The 18,137-nt window shown below is 37.5% G+C and overlaps 1 protein-coding gene across 1 annotated transcript in view; it reads right to left on the bottom strand.

Annotated features, from left to right (window-relative positions):
- Positions 1 to 18,137, bottom strand: part of RBM44 (RNA binding motif protein 44) — a 51,337-nt gene that overhangs the window by 9,970 nt on the left and 23,230 nt on the right. The window contains exons 5-13 of the mRNA XM_047721368.1: positions 17,269 to 17,445; positions 16,607 to 16,790; positions 16,495 to 16,517; positions 16,279 to 16,363; positions 8,079 to 8,193; positions 7,237 to 7,365; positions 4,665 to 4,744; positions 4,481 to 4,554; positions 2,028 to 2,316 (exon numbers count right to left, since the gene is read on the bottom strand). Coding sequence (XP_047577324.1) covers positions 2,028 to 2,316; positions 4,481 to 4,554; positions 4,665 to 4,744; positions 7,237 to 7,365; positions 8,079 to 8,193; positions 16,279 to 16,363; positions 16,495 to 16,517; positions 16,607 to 16,790; positions 17,269 to 17,445 — 1,156 coding nt within the window. The remainder of the gene's footprint in view (positions 1 to 2,027; positions 2,317 to 4,480; positions 4,555 to 4,664; positions 4,745 to 7,236; positions 7,366 to 8,078; positions 8,194 to 16,278; positions 16,364 to 16,494; positions 16,518 to 16,606; positions 16,791 to 17,268; positions 17,446 to 18,137) is intronic.

The raw sequence follows: 18,137 nt of genomic DNA, 5'->3' as shown, positions 1-18,137 counted from the left end.
GGGTTTTGCAAAGCACAAATTAAAAAAAAAAATTTGATAAATTGTATTCCATCAAAATTAAAAACTCCTTTAAGACAGTATTAAAAGAAGGGAAAGACTAAGTATAGGTTAGGAAAAAGTATTCCCAAATCATATATATCTTATAAAAGGTTTGTATTCAGAAAATTAAAAAAAAACTCTCAAAATTCAATAATAAAATAAACAACAATTTATCAATCAATGGACACTTGGGTGGTTGCCATAACTGGGCTACTGTAAGGCTGCTATAAAAATTGGGGTCCACGTATCCCTTTGAATTAGTGTTTTTGTATTCTTTGGGTAAATACCCAGTAGTACAATTGCTGACTTGCAGGATAGTTCTGTTTTTAACTTTTTGAGGAACTTCCACACTGCCCGTTTGCATTCCCACCAACAGTGCACGAGGGTTCCCCTTTTGCCACATCCTCACCAACACCTCTTGTTTCTTGTGTTGTTGATTTTAGCCATTCTGACATGTTTGACATGGTATCTCACCACAGTTTTGATTTGCATTTCCCTGATGATAAATGATGTTAGTGATCTCTTCATGTGTCTGATGGCCATCTGTATGCCTTCTTTGGAAAAATGTCTACTCATGTCTTCTGCTCATTTTTTAATCAGATTACTCATTTTTTGGGATTGATGAATGAAAAAAGAAGAGGTGATATATATATATTTTTTTCATTCATATATATATGTTTTATATATATATATATGAACATGTGTGTGTATGTGTGTATATATATATGTGTATATATATGTGTGTGTGTATATATATACACACACATACACACACAATGGGATATTACTCAGCCATAAAAAACAAGGGAATCTTGCTATATTTGTAATGACATAAATAGAGCCAGAGTTATTATGCTAAGTGAAATAAGACAGAGAAAGACACGTCACATGATCTCACTCATATGTGGAATTTAAGAAACAAAACAAATTAGCAAAGGGGAAAAAGGGAGAGAGACAAACTAAGAAACAGACTCTTGACAATAGAGAACAAAATGAGGGTTACCAGAAGGGAGGTGGGTGGGGGGAAGGGTTAAAGAAGATTCGGGGTTAAGGACTGCACTGGTTGTGAGGAGTACCAGTTGATTTAAGAAGTGCTGAATTACCATATTGTACCCCTGAAACCAATATACTATATGTTAACTAACTTGAATTTAAATAAAAATCCCAAAACAGCAAACAGCCCAATAAAAATGGCCAAAATATGAACAGGAATGAAATGCCATATACACAGCAATATGGATCAATCTCCAACACATTAAGCTAAGCTGTCAGGCTAATAATGTTATGTAATATTCATTCATATGACACTCTGGAAAAGGAAAATCCTAAGGAGAGGAAACAGAGTAGAAGATTATGTTCTGGAATGAAGAAACTGCTCTGTATTGTGACTGGGGTGTGGTTACACGTCCATGTGCGGTTGCCTAAACTCGAAAATACCAAAAAGAGTGAATTTTATTCTATGTAAATCTTTTAAAAACCTGTGGAATTCCTATAGGACCCCAGGCACACTGCTGAAGAGTGGAGAGATGAGGGTAAAAGGGGCAACTTCATTATTTTCCATGTAGTGTTTAAAACCCTGATGAGGTAAAATTGAGAGCATATATAATAAGATGACTATATTTTATGGTTTTAATGATTATAAGCCAAGATTAACTTTGAGAAAAGATGAATAGAGAGTAATTAACTACTTACACAGGAATACTATCCAAGAATAGGGACAAAAAAGACTGCAAAGTATTGGCAAAGAGTCTAGTTAAAGAGAAACAGTCTATAGCCAGATCTACAAAGATCTACATTCCCCACTCCCCAAGAGCAACTGGAGTTGTACAAAAACAGGTTAGGGTGGATCCATGGTTAAAAAGGATAAAGATTAATATTCTCATCCCCACTTCAAGCTCCCTGATTCTGGAGTTATTTGTTCTACCAAACTACTTATTGCAGTATGGACTATACAAAGACCACCGAAAAGATCCATCAAGAAAACTAACCTTCTGGTCAAAAGGAAAAAACTCACTGTCTTGCTCAGATCCCAGCTGCCTTGGCCTAGTTCTGGGCAATCTTGAAATAGAGGAGACTGAGGTAATTTCTTTGTTGGTGCTTCTCTCCAAATTATTCCAAGTAACTTTATTTCCATTTTTGTAGGAAAGTGGTGATGTATATTCTCCAGGAGTTTTAACAAGCCGCACATTTACTGATTTTCCATTTATTTCTATCCCATTCATTTCTTTCACAGCCATCTTTGCATCAATGTTTTTTTTAAAAACAAGGGATGCATATCTAACATATAAAAGCAGAAAACCAAAAGACTGTTAATGACTAAATTGCCTCAAACTCCACTTTGTAACTACTGGATATATACATACTTTTGCCCTTAAAAATAAAAAGGTTACTATACTTACCTTGGGATTAGGAAAAATAATTATTTACAATAAATAAAAAAAAAGAAATTAGGAGTGCCTGGGGGCTCAGTCGGTTAAGCATCTGCTTTTGGCTCAGGTCATGATCTCAGGGTCCTGGGATGGAGCCCTGCATGGGGTTCCCTGCTCAGTGAAGAGCATGCTTCTCCTTCTTCCTCTGCCCCCACCCCACTCCAGTTCTCTCTCTCTAAAATCTTAAAAAAAAAAAAAAAAAAAGCAAATTAGGGGCGCCCAAGTTGCTCAGTTGGTGAAGCATCTGCCTTCAGCTCAGGTGATGATCCCAGGGCCCCGGGATCAAGCTGCAAGTTGCATCCCTGCTCAGTGGGAGGCCTGCCTGTACTCTCTCTGTCAAATAAGTAAATACAATCTTTAAAAAAAAAAAAAATGAACAAAAATGGGAAGACAGCATTTCTTAGAAATTCTCTATTAATTTTACATTAAAATTTAATGTAAAACATTTGCAAAGTTGCTATATGACAGAGTAACACAGATTAGTAGTCTTAGGACAATTGGTTATCACTAAAAAACTTAAAATTAATCTCTATACACAAAACATAACCTTGAGGTGGATCAAACATTTAAATATGAAAGGCAAATTTTAAAAACATTTGGCAGAGTAGATAAGATAATGTCCTTAGGACCTCATCACAGAAAAATAAGAGAACCAAAAAAAAAGTTGGAAAATCTAACCAGAATTTTAACCGTTTGATTGAGAAGAAAGTTAGGCAAGAGTCATTCTTCCTGAAATCACCAGCCCTAGATTTGTTAACAGAAGGACATATACCAAATCTGGAAAGGAGTTGTTTTCAAAGGACAGAACTATGGATATATTATTACAAGTTCCTCTATTTTTCTTTTAAAACATGTTTTCTAAATTTCCACACAGAATGTATAATACTTCAAGTAATAAAAGTTTTTTTTTAAAAAATGATTCAACAAATACTAAAAGAATATTTCACATCAAGTAATACTTCCAGGATTACAAACTACTTTAATGTAGTGGAGTGTATTAACAACACATCAACAGGTCAAAGAAAAAGAGTACATCATCTTAAGTGACTCCATTTAAGACAAAATTCAACAACAATTTTTTTTTTTTTTTTGAGAGAGCACAAGGGAGAAGGGGCAGAGCGAGAGGGAGAGACTCTTCAGCAGGTTCTAAGCCCAGGACAGAGCCTAACGCAGGATTGATCTCACAACTCTGAGATCATGACCTGAGTCGACATCAAGAGTTGGGTGCCCAATTGACTGAGACACCCAGGTACCCATATAGGATCCTTTCTTAATTGGTAAAGACTTCTTTATCTGAAATAAACAGCTATCCTTGTTAGAGATTAAATAACTAAGGCCTTTCCACTAAGCTATCACCATTTTGTTTGATAATTCTGAATGTCCTCTACAATGTCACAAAACAGAAAGTAGCATGATAAATATTGGAAATGACTATACGTAGATAAGGTAAAAAACATAAAAGCATCAACTAAAAGGTAATTAAAATTAAAAATAATCAAACAAAGTACAATTTTCTGAGTGCCTATTATATACTAGGATGCATTCCTATTGCTTTACTTATTAATAATTGTCTCATAGCAATGTGATGAAGGTACTATTATTATCCTCATTTACAGATGAAGCGCCTGAGGTATGTAAAGGTTAAGTAACTTGTCCAAATTTATTCAGCAAGCTACTCATGCAACTGGGAACAGAACCCAAGCCATAAGCCATCTAGCTACAGAGCCCACTCTCTTAACTAATGCACTCTACTGCCCCTGTGTGAAATGGTAATGAAATAGGATTAAGTACACAAAAATCAATAAGCCATTAATACCAAATTAAAAAGTAGAATGGAAGATTTGATTAGGAACAGCACCATTAGTGATGTAGCTGTCAACATGTCTCCCGCAACCAGGCTGGGAAAGCTCTGTAGAAATGGCCCATGACTTTACCACCACTGTGGCTGGTGTCCACTCCTGGCACACAGCACATACCCAGTAAGTGTACCTTACTGAATTTGGGAAACCTACCTATAATTAGTAGAAGAATCATAAATTGAAATTTCAGAAACTTGGTATTTCTGGAAATGAGACCTTAAATCAGCCTAAAAGAAAAATAAAAGTTTGTGAAAGGTAGAAAAATTAAAAAAAAAAATCAAAATATGAACAATTAATAGATTTTAAAATGAAACTCAGTAAATAAGTCCTGGCATACCTCAGATACTGAAGGGCAGAGACCACCAACGTGTATCAAGTAACCTTTATCTTTTCGTAAATTTTCAATATTCTTCATTTCTGCTTATAGAGAAACATAATACATGACCATTAATATTTGATATTTAAAAAGAAATGTGAAAATTTTTTTTTATTATCACAAAGCTTATAAAGTTATTACTGAATATCAGCCCTAGTCTGAAGACCAAGAGCCTAGAGTGTAGTTTTAAGATTTTAGGGCCTTAATCACATCATCTTCCAAATAAAGAGATTGGATTGTTTGATATTAAGTCACTCGTAGCTCAAAAATGGGTCAATAACATCTGGTCAGGATAATCAATTACATCATAACAAGAAAGGTGTCTTTCATTTGTCTTTGGTTCAAAGGAGCGCTATCTAGGAAGGGAGATATGCAGAGGACCCTAACTTCCCCCATGTCAATCCTGGCTAGGCCTTAAGGATATTTCTGGGCTGGGGAAATATCACACCAACAGAACCTTGAAATCAGAAAAATATCAACAACAGGTGTATAGCCTGTTAATGGTAATGGCACATTAGGAAAAAAAGGGGGAGTACAAACAACTTGATTTACATGGCACTTTTTGGGAACCACAAATATTAAGATTACAGATACAGATTTTTCCATTCTCAGTATGCATTTTCATGGTCTCCATTTTGAAGAGAACTTGGTCTGAAATCAAAAAGGATCCACTGAATTGAGATTCTTTTAGTTTCCTGTCAAAACCAATACCTGGCACATAGGTAATACACAATAAATATTTGTTGAATGAATTCTTCGAGTAGTTTTAATTTTTATATAATAATGGGATAGTTGTAAGTTTTATTTTTTTCACTCACTAGTAATAGCCTAACACCTTCTGAGTGCCCCTCCCACTGCAGGCAGGATGCCCAGCACTTCACCCGCAACCTAGCAATTGTTATCATTTCCATTTTCCGGAGGCGGCTGCTGAGGTCTTCAGGTTACAAATCTAGTTAACTGGTGGTGCTGCGATGCAGGCAGACTTTTTCATCCCTAGGCAATAATAACCCAACCTTCTTCATTAACTTACTTCCTTTAGCTTGCTTGATCTCTTTCGTTTATAATATACAGTTGTAAAGAAGAGAGTGAAACTATTTATCTGTATACTTCTACACTGAGGTGTGGAGGGAGCAAGAAGCTACAGTGAATAAGCATTAGGAGACATATATTTGACTCATCCCCTTCACCTTGCACTAGTTCGATACAATAGGATGACTAACTACCCCACGGGCAGAACACTATACTTGGCCTGGGGACAGGTAGTTAACAAACTATAAAAAAACTGAGCTAATATGTGATGTGGGAAGGCAGTCTATAGATCAGGTAAGATAAGTACATAGTATGTGGTAAGTGATATGGACAGAAATAATGAAAGGTTGGGGGTCCTGGGTGGCTCAGTGGGTTAAGCCTCTGCCTTCGGCTCAGGTCATGATCTCAGGGTCCTGGGATGGAGCCCTGCATCGGGCTCTCTGCTCAGCAAGGAGCCTGCTTCCCCCTCTCTCTCTGCCTGCCTCTCTGTCTACTTGTGATCTCTCTCTCTGTGTCAAATAAAATCTTAAAAAAAATAATGAAAGGAAAGAAAAAAAGTAGTTAGAATAAAGCTAGATGATAAAATGTCATTTATTTTAAACTGTATATGTGTATTAAATACATGCATAAAATGCATAAATGAATGGTAAAGAATATTCATAGTGGTTACTGCAGATTGAAGAACCTTCAGGTAATTTAAATTTTCTTATATTTTGTTTTAAAATATTTTTTAAAAAATATTTTACTTATTTAACAGAGAGAGACAGAGAGAGAGACAGAGCACAAGCAGGGGGAGAGGAAGAGGCAGAGGGAGAAGCAGGCTCCCTACTGAGCAGGGAGCCTGATGTGGGGGCTCAGTCCCAGGACCCTGGGATCACGACCTAAACCGAAGGCAGACACTTCACCAACTGACCCACCCAGGCACCCATTTAAAAATCTTAGTAAGCATTATTTATAGAAGCAAAAAAGCCCCCCAAAACCATTGCTATTATATAAAATAAAAATCCATGGAAGCATACAGAAATAAAATAAGGAAGGTAGCATATATTTAGAAATGATAGAAGGGCAATGATCACAGAAACTAGAGGAAATTCCAACTATTATAAGCAACTGAAGACTATCAAAAGATGAAAACATTAATAATTTGATCTATTGCAGTAAAGTAAGGGAAAGAAAACCATTTTGATCCCTCATGCCAGTCTGATAGATCTGCTGAGGGTTCAGAGGAAGAGTGTCCGGGAAGAGCAGTGGTGTTGCCCCAGAATGGCAGAAAGGACTTGGACCTCTACTGCTAACTAAATCTGGGATTTACATTTTTAGCAGTTTTCTGAAAGAAAGGAACATTTTAAACTGATTTACTTTCTAGAAAAACTGACCTCTAAATGTCCAATTTCTCATTTTTTATAATTATAAAGGAAAGCCACAAACAAAATATTAAAACAGTTTAGTTCTCAGAATTACAAAATGAGCTACAGTAGGATTTCTTAGTAAATTAAGAGCCAACCTTGTGGAAACTTTGGATCCCCTTTGTCTTTTTCTATTTGATTTTCTTGAATTCCTGACAAGTCAACTCCCGTCAGGTTTTCTTTAGCATCAAACCAGTCTTCACTTACTTCTCGATAATTTTTGCAGTCTGAGAAATTGAACAGAAGCAGCTATGAATTACGTACAATGTTAAACTCTGATAAATTATTAAAAAGCTCCTCAGAATAAGTCAGCATGAGGACAATTACTAGTTTTATGTAAAAATAAGTATCAACAAAGTATACACCAAGCATAAAGAATTCCTTGAGAAAGGTTTTTTGCTAGCCCCTGAAAAATACTATTCTGAGTGATCTGCTCCCCAGTTTTAATTAACACTGATTCTTAGCTTACTAAAAGCCTTACGTTTCTGATTTTTAAAGTATCCTTTACTGACGAAGAGACACATTTTTATACACAGAATAGTAGTAAACCTCTTTAAAAATGAATTAATCAGTACTGCAGCTCTATTTCATTAAAAATTGAATTAATGATCTTTCTGGAATGACTATAATCTCTTCTCATAGAAAGCAAAAACAAAAAAAGTACAATTTACAGATACAAACTGGACAGAAGAAATAATTTTCAGATTGGAAAATATGAGCCAGAAGAAAAAAATCTGTATTATTATTTGGCATTATCAAATATATTAAGTAACCTTACAGATGCTAAGTAGATGGAATAAGAACATACTTAATGTTCATAATGAGAATGATGCCATTCAGTCAATCCAAAATGTTGATTTTGATTTAATGAATGGGCACTAGGAGTATTTTAAACTTTGCGATTTGTTTTTGGGCAATGCAGAGAACTCTTTACACTGACCTTTGTCATCAAGTTTCAGCTGACTAAAGTCTACATCGATGTCACCATTTTTCAAACCATCTTCCTTGGGTAGTGCATCCTGTTTAGGATGACTACTGTCTGACAGGAAAGACATCTGAGGATGAAAATAATAAAAACGACAATAAATATGGACTGGTGGTTACTGCACTGACATTCTATGGCAGGTACTCTTCACTAGCATCGTTCAGTCCTCACGACAATGAAGGCAAACAGAACAAAATCATTTTCTGTAAGTGAGCAAACTGAAAGTAACTTGCTGCTTTATGCTGGTCACAATAAGAGTTTGAACTCAGCCTGTGCATAGTGACTGACAACACTACCATTATTTAGCAAAGTGTGGCATGCGTACACACAAGAAGTACTTGAAATGATTTTCAGAAGTGTTCATATAAGGATTTTTCACATTAACAATTAACAGTAATATATTTAATGTGTGCTTATAGGATCCTCTTATTTATAAAAAGTGGCATTTCTTTCCCATATTTAATAGTTACTTTTTACCCATAAATTTATTTAAAAAGGAGAATCATTTAGGGGCGCCTGGATGGCTCAATAGGTTGAGCGTCCGCCTCTTAATTTCGGCTTAGGTCATGATCTCAGGGTCATGGGATGGGGCCCGTGGTCAGCAGGGAGTCTGCTTGAGATTCTCTTTCTCCCTCTCCCCCTCCCCATCCTCCACCTGTGTGTGTTCTCTCTGAAATAGATGAATAATCTTTAAAAAAAAAAGGTGGGGGGAATCATTTAAAGAAAATTACGAAGCAAGTGAAGTTATAGGTAATACATGGCTATGGAAAATTGTGAAGATGATACAGGAGTAGCTGAAATTTAGCAAAGATCCTATCACTATACTGCTTTTCACACATAACCTGTTAATTTAATGAGATAGGTATTAAAATTTCATCCTAACTTATAATAGGTATTGTCTTGTAGCCCAAACTAAGATTATATATCTGCATCTTATTAAATATTTGTGGAGAACTGAGTTTTTTTTTTTTTTTTTTTTTTACAGCTTTATAAACATATATTTTTATCCCCAGGGGTACAGGTCTGCGAATCGCCAGGTTTACACACTTCACAGCACTCACCATAGTACATACCCTCCCCAATATCCATAACACCACCCCCCTCTCCCAACCCCCTCCCCCCATCAACCCTCAGTTTGTTTTGTGAGATTAAGAGTCACTTATGGTTTGTCTCCCTCCCAATCCCATCTTGTTTCATTTACTCTTCTCCTACCCCCTCAACCCCCCATGTTGCATCTCCTCTCCCTCATATCAGGGAGATCATATGATAGTTGTCTTTCTCCGATTGACTTATTTCGCTAAGCATGATACCCTCTAGTTCCATGCACGTCGCCGCAAATGGCAAGATTTCATTTCTTTTGATGGCTGCATAGTATTCCATTTTGTATATATACCACTTCTTCTTTATCCATTCGTCTGTTGATGGACATCTAGGTTCTTTCCATAGTTTGGCTATTGTAGACATTGCTGCTATGAACATTCGGGTGCACGTGCCCCTTTGGATCACTACGTTTGTATCTTTAGGGTAAATACCCAGCAGTGCAATTGCTGGGTCATAGGGTAGTTCTATTTTCAACATTTTGAGGAACCTCCATGCTGTTTTCCAGAGTGGTTGCACCAGCTTGCATTCCCACCAACAGTGTAGGAGGGTTCCCCTTTCTCCGCATCCTCGCCAGCATCTGTCATTTCCTGACTTGTTAATTTTAGCCATTCTGACTGGTGTGAGGTGATATCTCATTGTGGTTTTGATTTGTATTTCCCTGATGCCGAGTGATGTGGAGCACTTTTTCATGTGTCTGTTGGCCATCTGGATGTCTTCTTTGCAGAAATGTCTGTTCATGTCCTCTGCCCATTTCTTGATTGGATTCTTTGTTCTTTGGGTGTTGAGTTTGCTAAGTTCTTTAGAGATTTTGGACACTAGCCCTTTATCTGATATGGCATTTGCAAATATCTTCTCCCATTCTGTCAGTTGTCTTTTGGTTTTGTTCACTGTTTCCTTTGCTGTGCAAAAGCTTTTGATCTTGATAAAATCCCAATAGTTCATTTTTGCCCTTGCTTCCCTTGCCTTTGGTGATGTTCCTAGGAAGATGTTGCTGCGGCTGAGGTCGAAGAGGTTGCTGCCTGTGTTCTCCTCAAGGATTTTGATGGATTCCTTTCTCACATTGAGATCCTTCATCCATTTTGAGTCTATTTTCGTGTGTGGTGTAAGGAAATGATCCAATTTCATTTTTCTGCATGTGGCTGCCCAATTTTCCCAACACCATTTATTGAAGAGGCTGTCTTTTTTCCATTGGACATTCTTTCCTGCTTTGTCGAAGATGAGTTGACCATAGAGTTGAGGGTACATTTCTGGGCTCTCTATTCTGTTCCATTGATCTATGTGTCTGTTTTTGTGCCAGTACCATGCTGTCTTGATGATGACAGCTTTGTAATAGAACTTGAAGTCCGGAATTGTGATGCCACCAACTTTGGCTTTCTTTTTCAATATTCCTTTGGCTATTCGAGGTCTTTTCTGGTTCCATATAAATTTTAGGATTATTTGTTCCATTTCTTTGAAAAAAATGGATGGTACTTTGATAGGAATTGCATTAAATGTGTAGATTGCTTTAGGTAGCATAGACATTTTCACAATATTTATTCTTCCAATCCAGGAGCATGGAACATTTTTCCATTTCTCTGTGTCTTCCTCAACTTCTTTCATGAGCACTTTATAGTTTTCTGAGTATAGATTCTTAGTCTCTTTGGTTAGGTTTATTCCCAGGTATCTTATAGTTTTGGGTGCAATTGTAAATGGGATGGACTCCTTAATTTCTCTTTCTTCTGTCTTGTTGTTGGTGTAGAGAAATGCAACTGATTTCTGTGCATTGATTTTATATCCTGACACTTTACTGAATTCCTGTACAAGTTCTAGCAGTTTTGGAGTGGAGTCTTTTGGGTTTTCCACATATAGTATCATATCATCTGCAAAGAGTGATAGTTTGACTTCTTTGCCGATTTGGATGCCTTTAATTTCCTTTTGTTGTCTGACTGCTGAGGCTAGGACTTCTAGTACTATGTTGAATAGCAGTGGTGATAACGGACAGCCCTGCCGTGTTCCTGACCTTAGCGGAAAAGCTTTCAGTTTTTCTCCATTGAGAATGATATTTGCGGTGGGTTTTTCATAGATGGCTTTGATAATATTGAGGTATGTGCCGTCTGTCCCTACACTTTGAAGAGTTTTGATCAGGAAGGGATGCTGTACTTTGTCAAATGCTTTTTCAGCATCAATGGAGAGTATCATATGGTTCTTGTTCTTTCTTTTATTAATGTGTTGTATCACATTGATTGATTTGCGGATGTTGAACCAACCTTGCAGCCCTGGAATAAATCCCACTTGGTCGTGGTGAATAATCCTTTTAATGTACTGTTGAATCCTATTGGCTAGTATTTTGGCGAGAATTTTTGCATCTGTGTTCATCAAGGATATTGGTCTGTAGTTCTCTTTTTTGATGGGATCCTTGTCTGGTTTTGGGATCAAGGTGATGCTGGCCTCATAAAATGAGTTTGGAAGTTTTCCTTCTATTTCTCTTTTTTGGAACAGTTTCAGGAGAATAGGAATTAGTTCTTCTTTAAATGTTTGGTAGAATTCCCCCGGGAAGCCGTCTGGCCCTGGGCTTTTGTTTGTTTGGAGATTTTTGATGACGGTTTCAATCTCCTTACTGGTTATGGGTCTGTTCAGGCTTTCCATTTCTTCCTGGTTCAGTTGTGGTAGTTTATATGTCTCTAGGAATGCATCCATTTCTTCCAGATTGTCAAATTTATTGGCGTAGAGTTGCTCATAGTATGTTCTTATAATTGTCTGTATTTCTTTGGTGTTCGTTGTGATCTCTCCTCTTTCATTCATGATTTTATTTATTTGGGTCCTTTCTCTTTTCTTTTTGATAAGTCTGGCCAGGGGTTTATCAATCTTATTAATTCTTTCAAAGAACCAGCTCCTAGTTTCGTTGATTTGTTCTATTGTTTTTTTGGTTTCTATTTCATTGATTTCTGCTCTGATCTTTATGATTTCTCTTCTCCTGCTGGGTTTAGGCTTTCTTTCTTGTTCTTTCTCCAGCTCCTTTAGGTGTAGGGTTAGGTTGTGTACCTGAGACCTTTCTTGTTTCTTGAGAAAGGCTTGTACCGCTATATATTTTCCTCTCAGGACTGCCTTTGTTGTGTCCCACAGATTCTGAACCGTTGTGTTTTCATTATCATTTGTTTCCATAAATTTTTTCAATTCTTCTTTAATTTCCTGGTTGACCCATTCATTCTTTAGAAGGATGCTGTTTAGTCTCCATGTATTTGGGTTCTTTCCAAATTTCCTCTTGTTATTGAGTTCTAGCTTTAGAGCATTGCGGTCTGAAAATATGCAGGGAATGATCCCAATCTTTTGATACCGGTTGAGACTTGATTTAGGACCAAGAATGTGATCTATTCTGGAGAATGTTCCATGTGCACTAGAGAAGAATGTGTATTCCGTTGCTTTGGGATGAAATGTTCTGAATATATCTGTGATGTCCATCTGGTCCAGTGTGTCATTTAAGGCCTTGATTTCCTTGTTGATCTTTTGCTTGGATGATCTGTCCATTTCAGTGAGGGGAGTGTTAAAATCCCCTACTATTATTGTATTCTTGTCGATGTGTTTCTTTGATTTTGTTATTAATTGGTTTATATAGTTGGCTGCTCCCACGTTAGGGGCATAGATATTTAAAATTGTTAGATCTTCTTGTTGGACAGTTCCTTTGAGTATGATATAGTGTCCTTCCTCATCTCTTATTATAGTCTTTGGCTTAAAATCTAATTGATCTGATATAAGGATTGCCACTCCTGCTTTCTTCTGATGTCCATTAGCATGGTAAATTCTTTTCCACCCCCTCACTTTAAACCTGGAGGTGTCTTCGGGTTTAAGATGAGTTTCTTGTAGGCAACATATAGATGGGTTTTGTTTTTTTATCCATTCTGATACCCTGTGTCTTTTGATGGGGGCATTTAGCCCATTAACATTCAGGGTAAGTATTGAGAGATATGAATTTAGTGCCATTGTATTGCCTGTAAGGTGACTGTTAATGTATATTGTCTCTGTTTCTTTCTGATCTACTACTTTTAGGGTCTCTCTTTGCTTAGAGGACCCCTTTCAATATTTCCTGTAGAGCTGGTTTCGTATTTGCAAATTCTTTCAGTTTTTGTTTGTCCTGGAAGCTTTTAATCTCTCCTTCTATTTTCAATGATAGCCTAGCTGGATATAGTATTCTTGGCTGCATGTTTTTCTCATTTAGTACTCTGAATATATCATGCCAGCTCTTTCTGGCCTGCCAGGTCTCTGTGGATAAGTCTGCTGCCAATCTAATATTTTTACCATTGTACGTTACAGACTTCTTTTCCCGGGCTGCTTTCAGGATCTTTTCTTTGTCACTAAGACTTGTAAATTTTACTATTAGGTGACGGGGTGTGGACCTATTCTTATTGATTTTGAGGGGGGTTCTCTGAACCTCCTGGATTTTGATGCTTGTTCCCTTTGCCATATTGGGGAAATTCTCTCCAATAATTCTCTCCAATATACCTTCTGCTCCCCTCTCTGTTTCCTCTTCTTCTGGAATCCCAATTATTCTAATGTTGTTTCGTCTTATGGTGTCACTTATCTCTCGAATTCTCCCCTCATGGTCCAGTAGCTGTTTGTCCCTCTTTTGCTCAGCTTCTTTATTCTCTGTCATTTGGTCTTCTATATCGCTAATTCTTTCTTCTGCCTCATTTATCCTAGCAGTGAGAGCCTCCATTTTTGATTGCACCTCATTAATAGCTTTTTTGATTTCAACTTGGTTAGATTTTTGTTCTTTTATTTCTCCAGAAAGGGCTTTTATATCTCCCGAGAGGGTTGCTTTAATATCTTCCATGCCTTTTTCAAGCCTGGCTAGAACCTTGAGAATCGTCATTCTGATCTCTATATCTGACATATTACCAATGTCTGTATTGATTAGGTCCCTAGCCTTTGGTACTGCCTCTTGTTCTTTTTTTTGTTGTGAATTTTTCCGCCTTGTCATTTTGTCCAGATAAGAGTTTATGAAGGAGCAAGTAAAATACTAAAAGGGTGGCAACAACCCCAGGAAAATATGCTTTAGCCAAATCAGAAGAGATCCCGAATTGTGAGGGGGGAGAAAGGGGATAAAAAGGGGTTCAAAAGGAAAAAAAAAAAAAAAAAAAAAAAAAAGAAAGAAACTATTTAAAAAAAGAAAGCCGATAAAGAAAAAATATAAAAAGAGGAAAAAATATATATATATTAGATAAACTATTTAAAAAACGTTAAAAAAGGTCCGAGTGGGTGGAGGGAGGGGTAGGGCGGGAGAAGAAAAAGGTGGGAGAAAAAAAGAAAAAAAAAAAAAAAAAAAAAAACGTTAAAAAAGAAAACGGTAAAAGTTAAAAAAAATTAGCAGAAGAAGAGAAAAAGAAAAAAAAATTAAATTAACTGCAAGGCTAAAAAATCATGGGGAGAAAGCCATGAGTTCCGTGCTTTGCTTTCTTCTCCTCTGGAATTCCGCCGCGCTCCTTGGTGTTGAAACTACACTCCTCGGTAAGTGAACTTGGTCCTGGCTGGGTTTCCCGTTGATCTTCTGGGGGAGGGGCCTGTTGTAGTGATTCTCAAGCGTCTTTGCCCCAGGTGGAGTTGCACCGCCCTTACCTGGGGCCAGGCTGAGTAATCTGCTCGGGTTTGCTTTCGGGAGCTTTTGTTCCCTGAGCGATTTCCATAGAGTTCCGGAGGATGGGAATGAAGATGGCGGCCTCCCGGTCTCCGGCTTGGAGGAGCGTAGAGCCCGGGGCCCCACTCCTCAGTGTGCCCTCAGAGAACAGCGCCCAATGACTCCCGTCACCCTGGCCTCCGGCCGCGCTCCAAGCTGACCGAGCCTGCGACCGATTCAAGGCAACCCCGAGCTGAGAGTCACTCCTCGGCTCTGTCTCTGTAGCCGGCATCCCCGTTCTAATACCGGTAAGCTCTGCGACACTCAGACACCCCCGATCCTTCTGCGACCCTGCGGGACCTGAGGCCACGCTGACCCCGCCTGGGCTTCACCCCAGTTAAGCCTCTGGAGCGATGTCCCTCAGCGGAACAGACTTTTAAAAGTCCTGATTTTGCTCCGTTGCTCCGCCGCTCGCTGGGAGCCGGCCCCTCTCCCCGCGGTCTATCTTCCCGTCGCTTTGGATTCATTTTTCCGTCAGTCCTACCTTTCAGAAAGTGGTTGATTTTCTGTTTCTAGAATTGCTGTTCTTCTTCTCTTCAATCTCCCGTTGGATTTGTAGGTGTTTGCAATCTTTAGATAAGCTATTTAGCTGATCTCCCACTACCCAAAGTAGTCTCAGCCTGCTACTTCTCCGCCATCTTGACTCCTCCTCCAGTTTTTTTTTTTTGATCAAGTAGAATGATGGAATACATAATTTGCTAAAGTAATTTACTTTTAATTATTTGTTAATAGAAAAGTATATAACTCAAGAAACTAACTTTTGGCTTAATGCATCTTATTATTCAAGACTACCCAAATAGTATAACCTCAGGATTAAGACCAAAATCTGAAAACAGCAACAAAGCTCAGCTTTTTTACAGCACTGCCTCACTTCATAAGGAATAAAGCCTGTGTTTCTATCCCACTTCACCCTCTGCAGAGTGCTCTTACACAGACTGTCACTGGACACACAATACCTTAGGGGGACAAGAAAGTTCAAGAACACCTACAAAAGGCATTTAAAAACTAATTTTGTCATTTCAGTAAAGAAGGAATTAAACTTTTGCCTTGTCTAAACAATTTACTAGTTTTAAGCACAGTGTACCAGCATGTCAGTGGCCATAAGTCATGGTTGTCTTAGACAGTTCAAGTTTATACCAGTTGTCGTGGTGAGTCATTAATGTCACTCACTGCCTTTCATCCTCAGCAGTCTCCTGGTTTGATGGTCACCCTACTGAACAGATACCACTGACATCTGTTTGATCATGGCACTGTTCCTTCAAATCAGTTATATCCCTCAAGTGGTACTACACAAAGACAGCTGACTGAAAAAAAAGATGTGAGAACTTCTGAAAATTATGGTTTACTTTGCTTAAGCCATAAAATCACAGATTTACATTAATGAGCTACTTTAAAAAAAAATCTCACTTGAGAGAGTGTCTTTTTTAGGCTTGAAGAGATGTCAACATCACGTTTTCTTTGATTATCTAGTTCAGGATCTGGTCCTGAAAAGCTAAACAGACAAACATTTTATTAAACAGCTCATCAATGTTCTGAAAAGGATCAACAGAAAACTTAAAGTTAACCAAATTAAGCAATTTTAAAGATCTAATGAATTCTATATTAGATGAAACCATAACTTACACATGTGATTCTTCTTTCATCAGCTAGAAAGAGAAAAAGGAAGAAAAGTTTTTTAGTTTAAAAATGTATTCTGTGCAAACAGAGTAAAGTTTTAATTATAAAACATACATACCGTGGAAGCAAATGTAGACAAGGTCGATAACAATTTTGATTCCACAGCCAGAGGGGGCAGCTCTTCCAGAGGCATGCCCTTGTTTATTTTTTCTTTCAAGCTCTCATATCTAACCTTTAAGTCTCCCAAAACAGACAGTAGTGCTGATCCTAATTCCTTCTTAGTAGAATCACTTGATAAATTTCTGTTCAAAAGTCAAATTTACAAAACTCCTTAGACACAAGTCATCCATTTAACACTATTATATTATACACTGAGTTCTAACTCTATCAGATTTGTAAAGACATCTTCTTTTAAATATTTAGTAAAAGAAAACCAAAGATGTTTTTCTAGGAGCAGCAGAAGCAGCCCTCAGCATATAAGCCAGAAAGAATGTGGCAGAATGTCATACAAACTCTGCTACTGACTTAACCATACTTGGACTTTATAAAGAAACATCCAATCTGTCTTTTCACTGGATTCACCATCTTGACATACCCTGCTGCCTCTGCATGAAATGAAAATGTATGACTTTTTAAAGTCCATTAACCCTAGACCAGCTAACAAACCCAATTACAGTCTATCCCTCACTTTGCCTTTCAAAAATAAAAATTAAGGAAATTTTGTTATAAATGTAAAGCTTGTAATAACATTCTAAGATCAGATTTAAAGTTAATAATCACCTATTTACCCCTGCCCTGTTCTCCACTACGAGTTTGTAAATATCAGTGCAGTGGCGGTGACACATCTGATAGTGAACATTTAAAAGGTGCAACTCTGCTTTGATGGCTCTCTGCATGATTTTCTGACAGCACTTTGATGGCAAACTCTTCGTCGGCTCTTTAGAATGTTGACATTCCCTTTAAAATAAAAGACTGCATTAGGTAAGATTCCAAATATTTTTCTCTGTTAATGAGATGCCTCTCAAAGAGATTTTAAATTTCTTACTATTTTCTGTCAAGTTTAAATCAGTTTCTACTAAGATAGAAAGAGTGTAGGAAACATTACATCTTTAGAAAGTAAGGATGTCAAATCCAAGTAAATATATTCTTTCTAGAAGTCAAGAAAGTAAGAGTTTCCAATTTATACTTTCTTTTACCAAAAAAGGATTCTGAAGTACAGAATCAACTTTATTGATCCATAATCAATAGATTTTCAACCTAAATCAAGCTTTGGCCAACATTTTTAAAGATTTTATTTATTTATTTGTCAGAGAGAGAGCACAGGCAGGCAGAGTGGCAGGCAGAGGCAGAGGGAGAAGCAGGCTCCCTGCCGAGCAAGGAGCCCGATGTGGGACTCCATCCCAGGATGCTGGGATCATGACCTGAGCCAAAGGCAACCGCTCAACCGACTGAGCCAGCCAGGTGTCCCTGGCCAACATTTTTTAAAGTTATAAGCATTCTGGATGGACATGGTGCTTAAATGTATTGTCTTGCTCTCTTTTTTAAAGGTTTTATTTATTTATTTGAGATAGAGCAAGTAAGCACCAGATTAAACTCATTAGGAGAATGAAGAATGAGTGAAGGAAAAAGTAAATGAACTCAGAGCATGA

The sequence above is a fragment of the Lutra lutra genome, chromosome 3 (assembly GCF_902655055.1).
Source record: "Lutra lutra chromosome 3, mLutLut1.2, whole genome shotgun sequence".
Lineage (NCBI taxonomy): Eukaryota > Metazoa > Chordata > Mammalia > Carnivora > Mustelidae > Lutra > Lutra lutra.
Note: the sequence above shows the minus strand (reverse complement) of the source record. Positions and strands in the feature narration are given on the sequence as shown.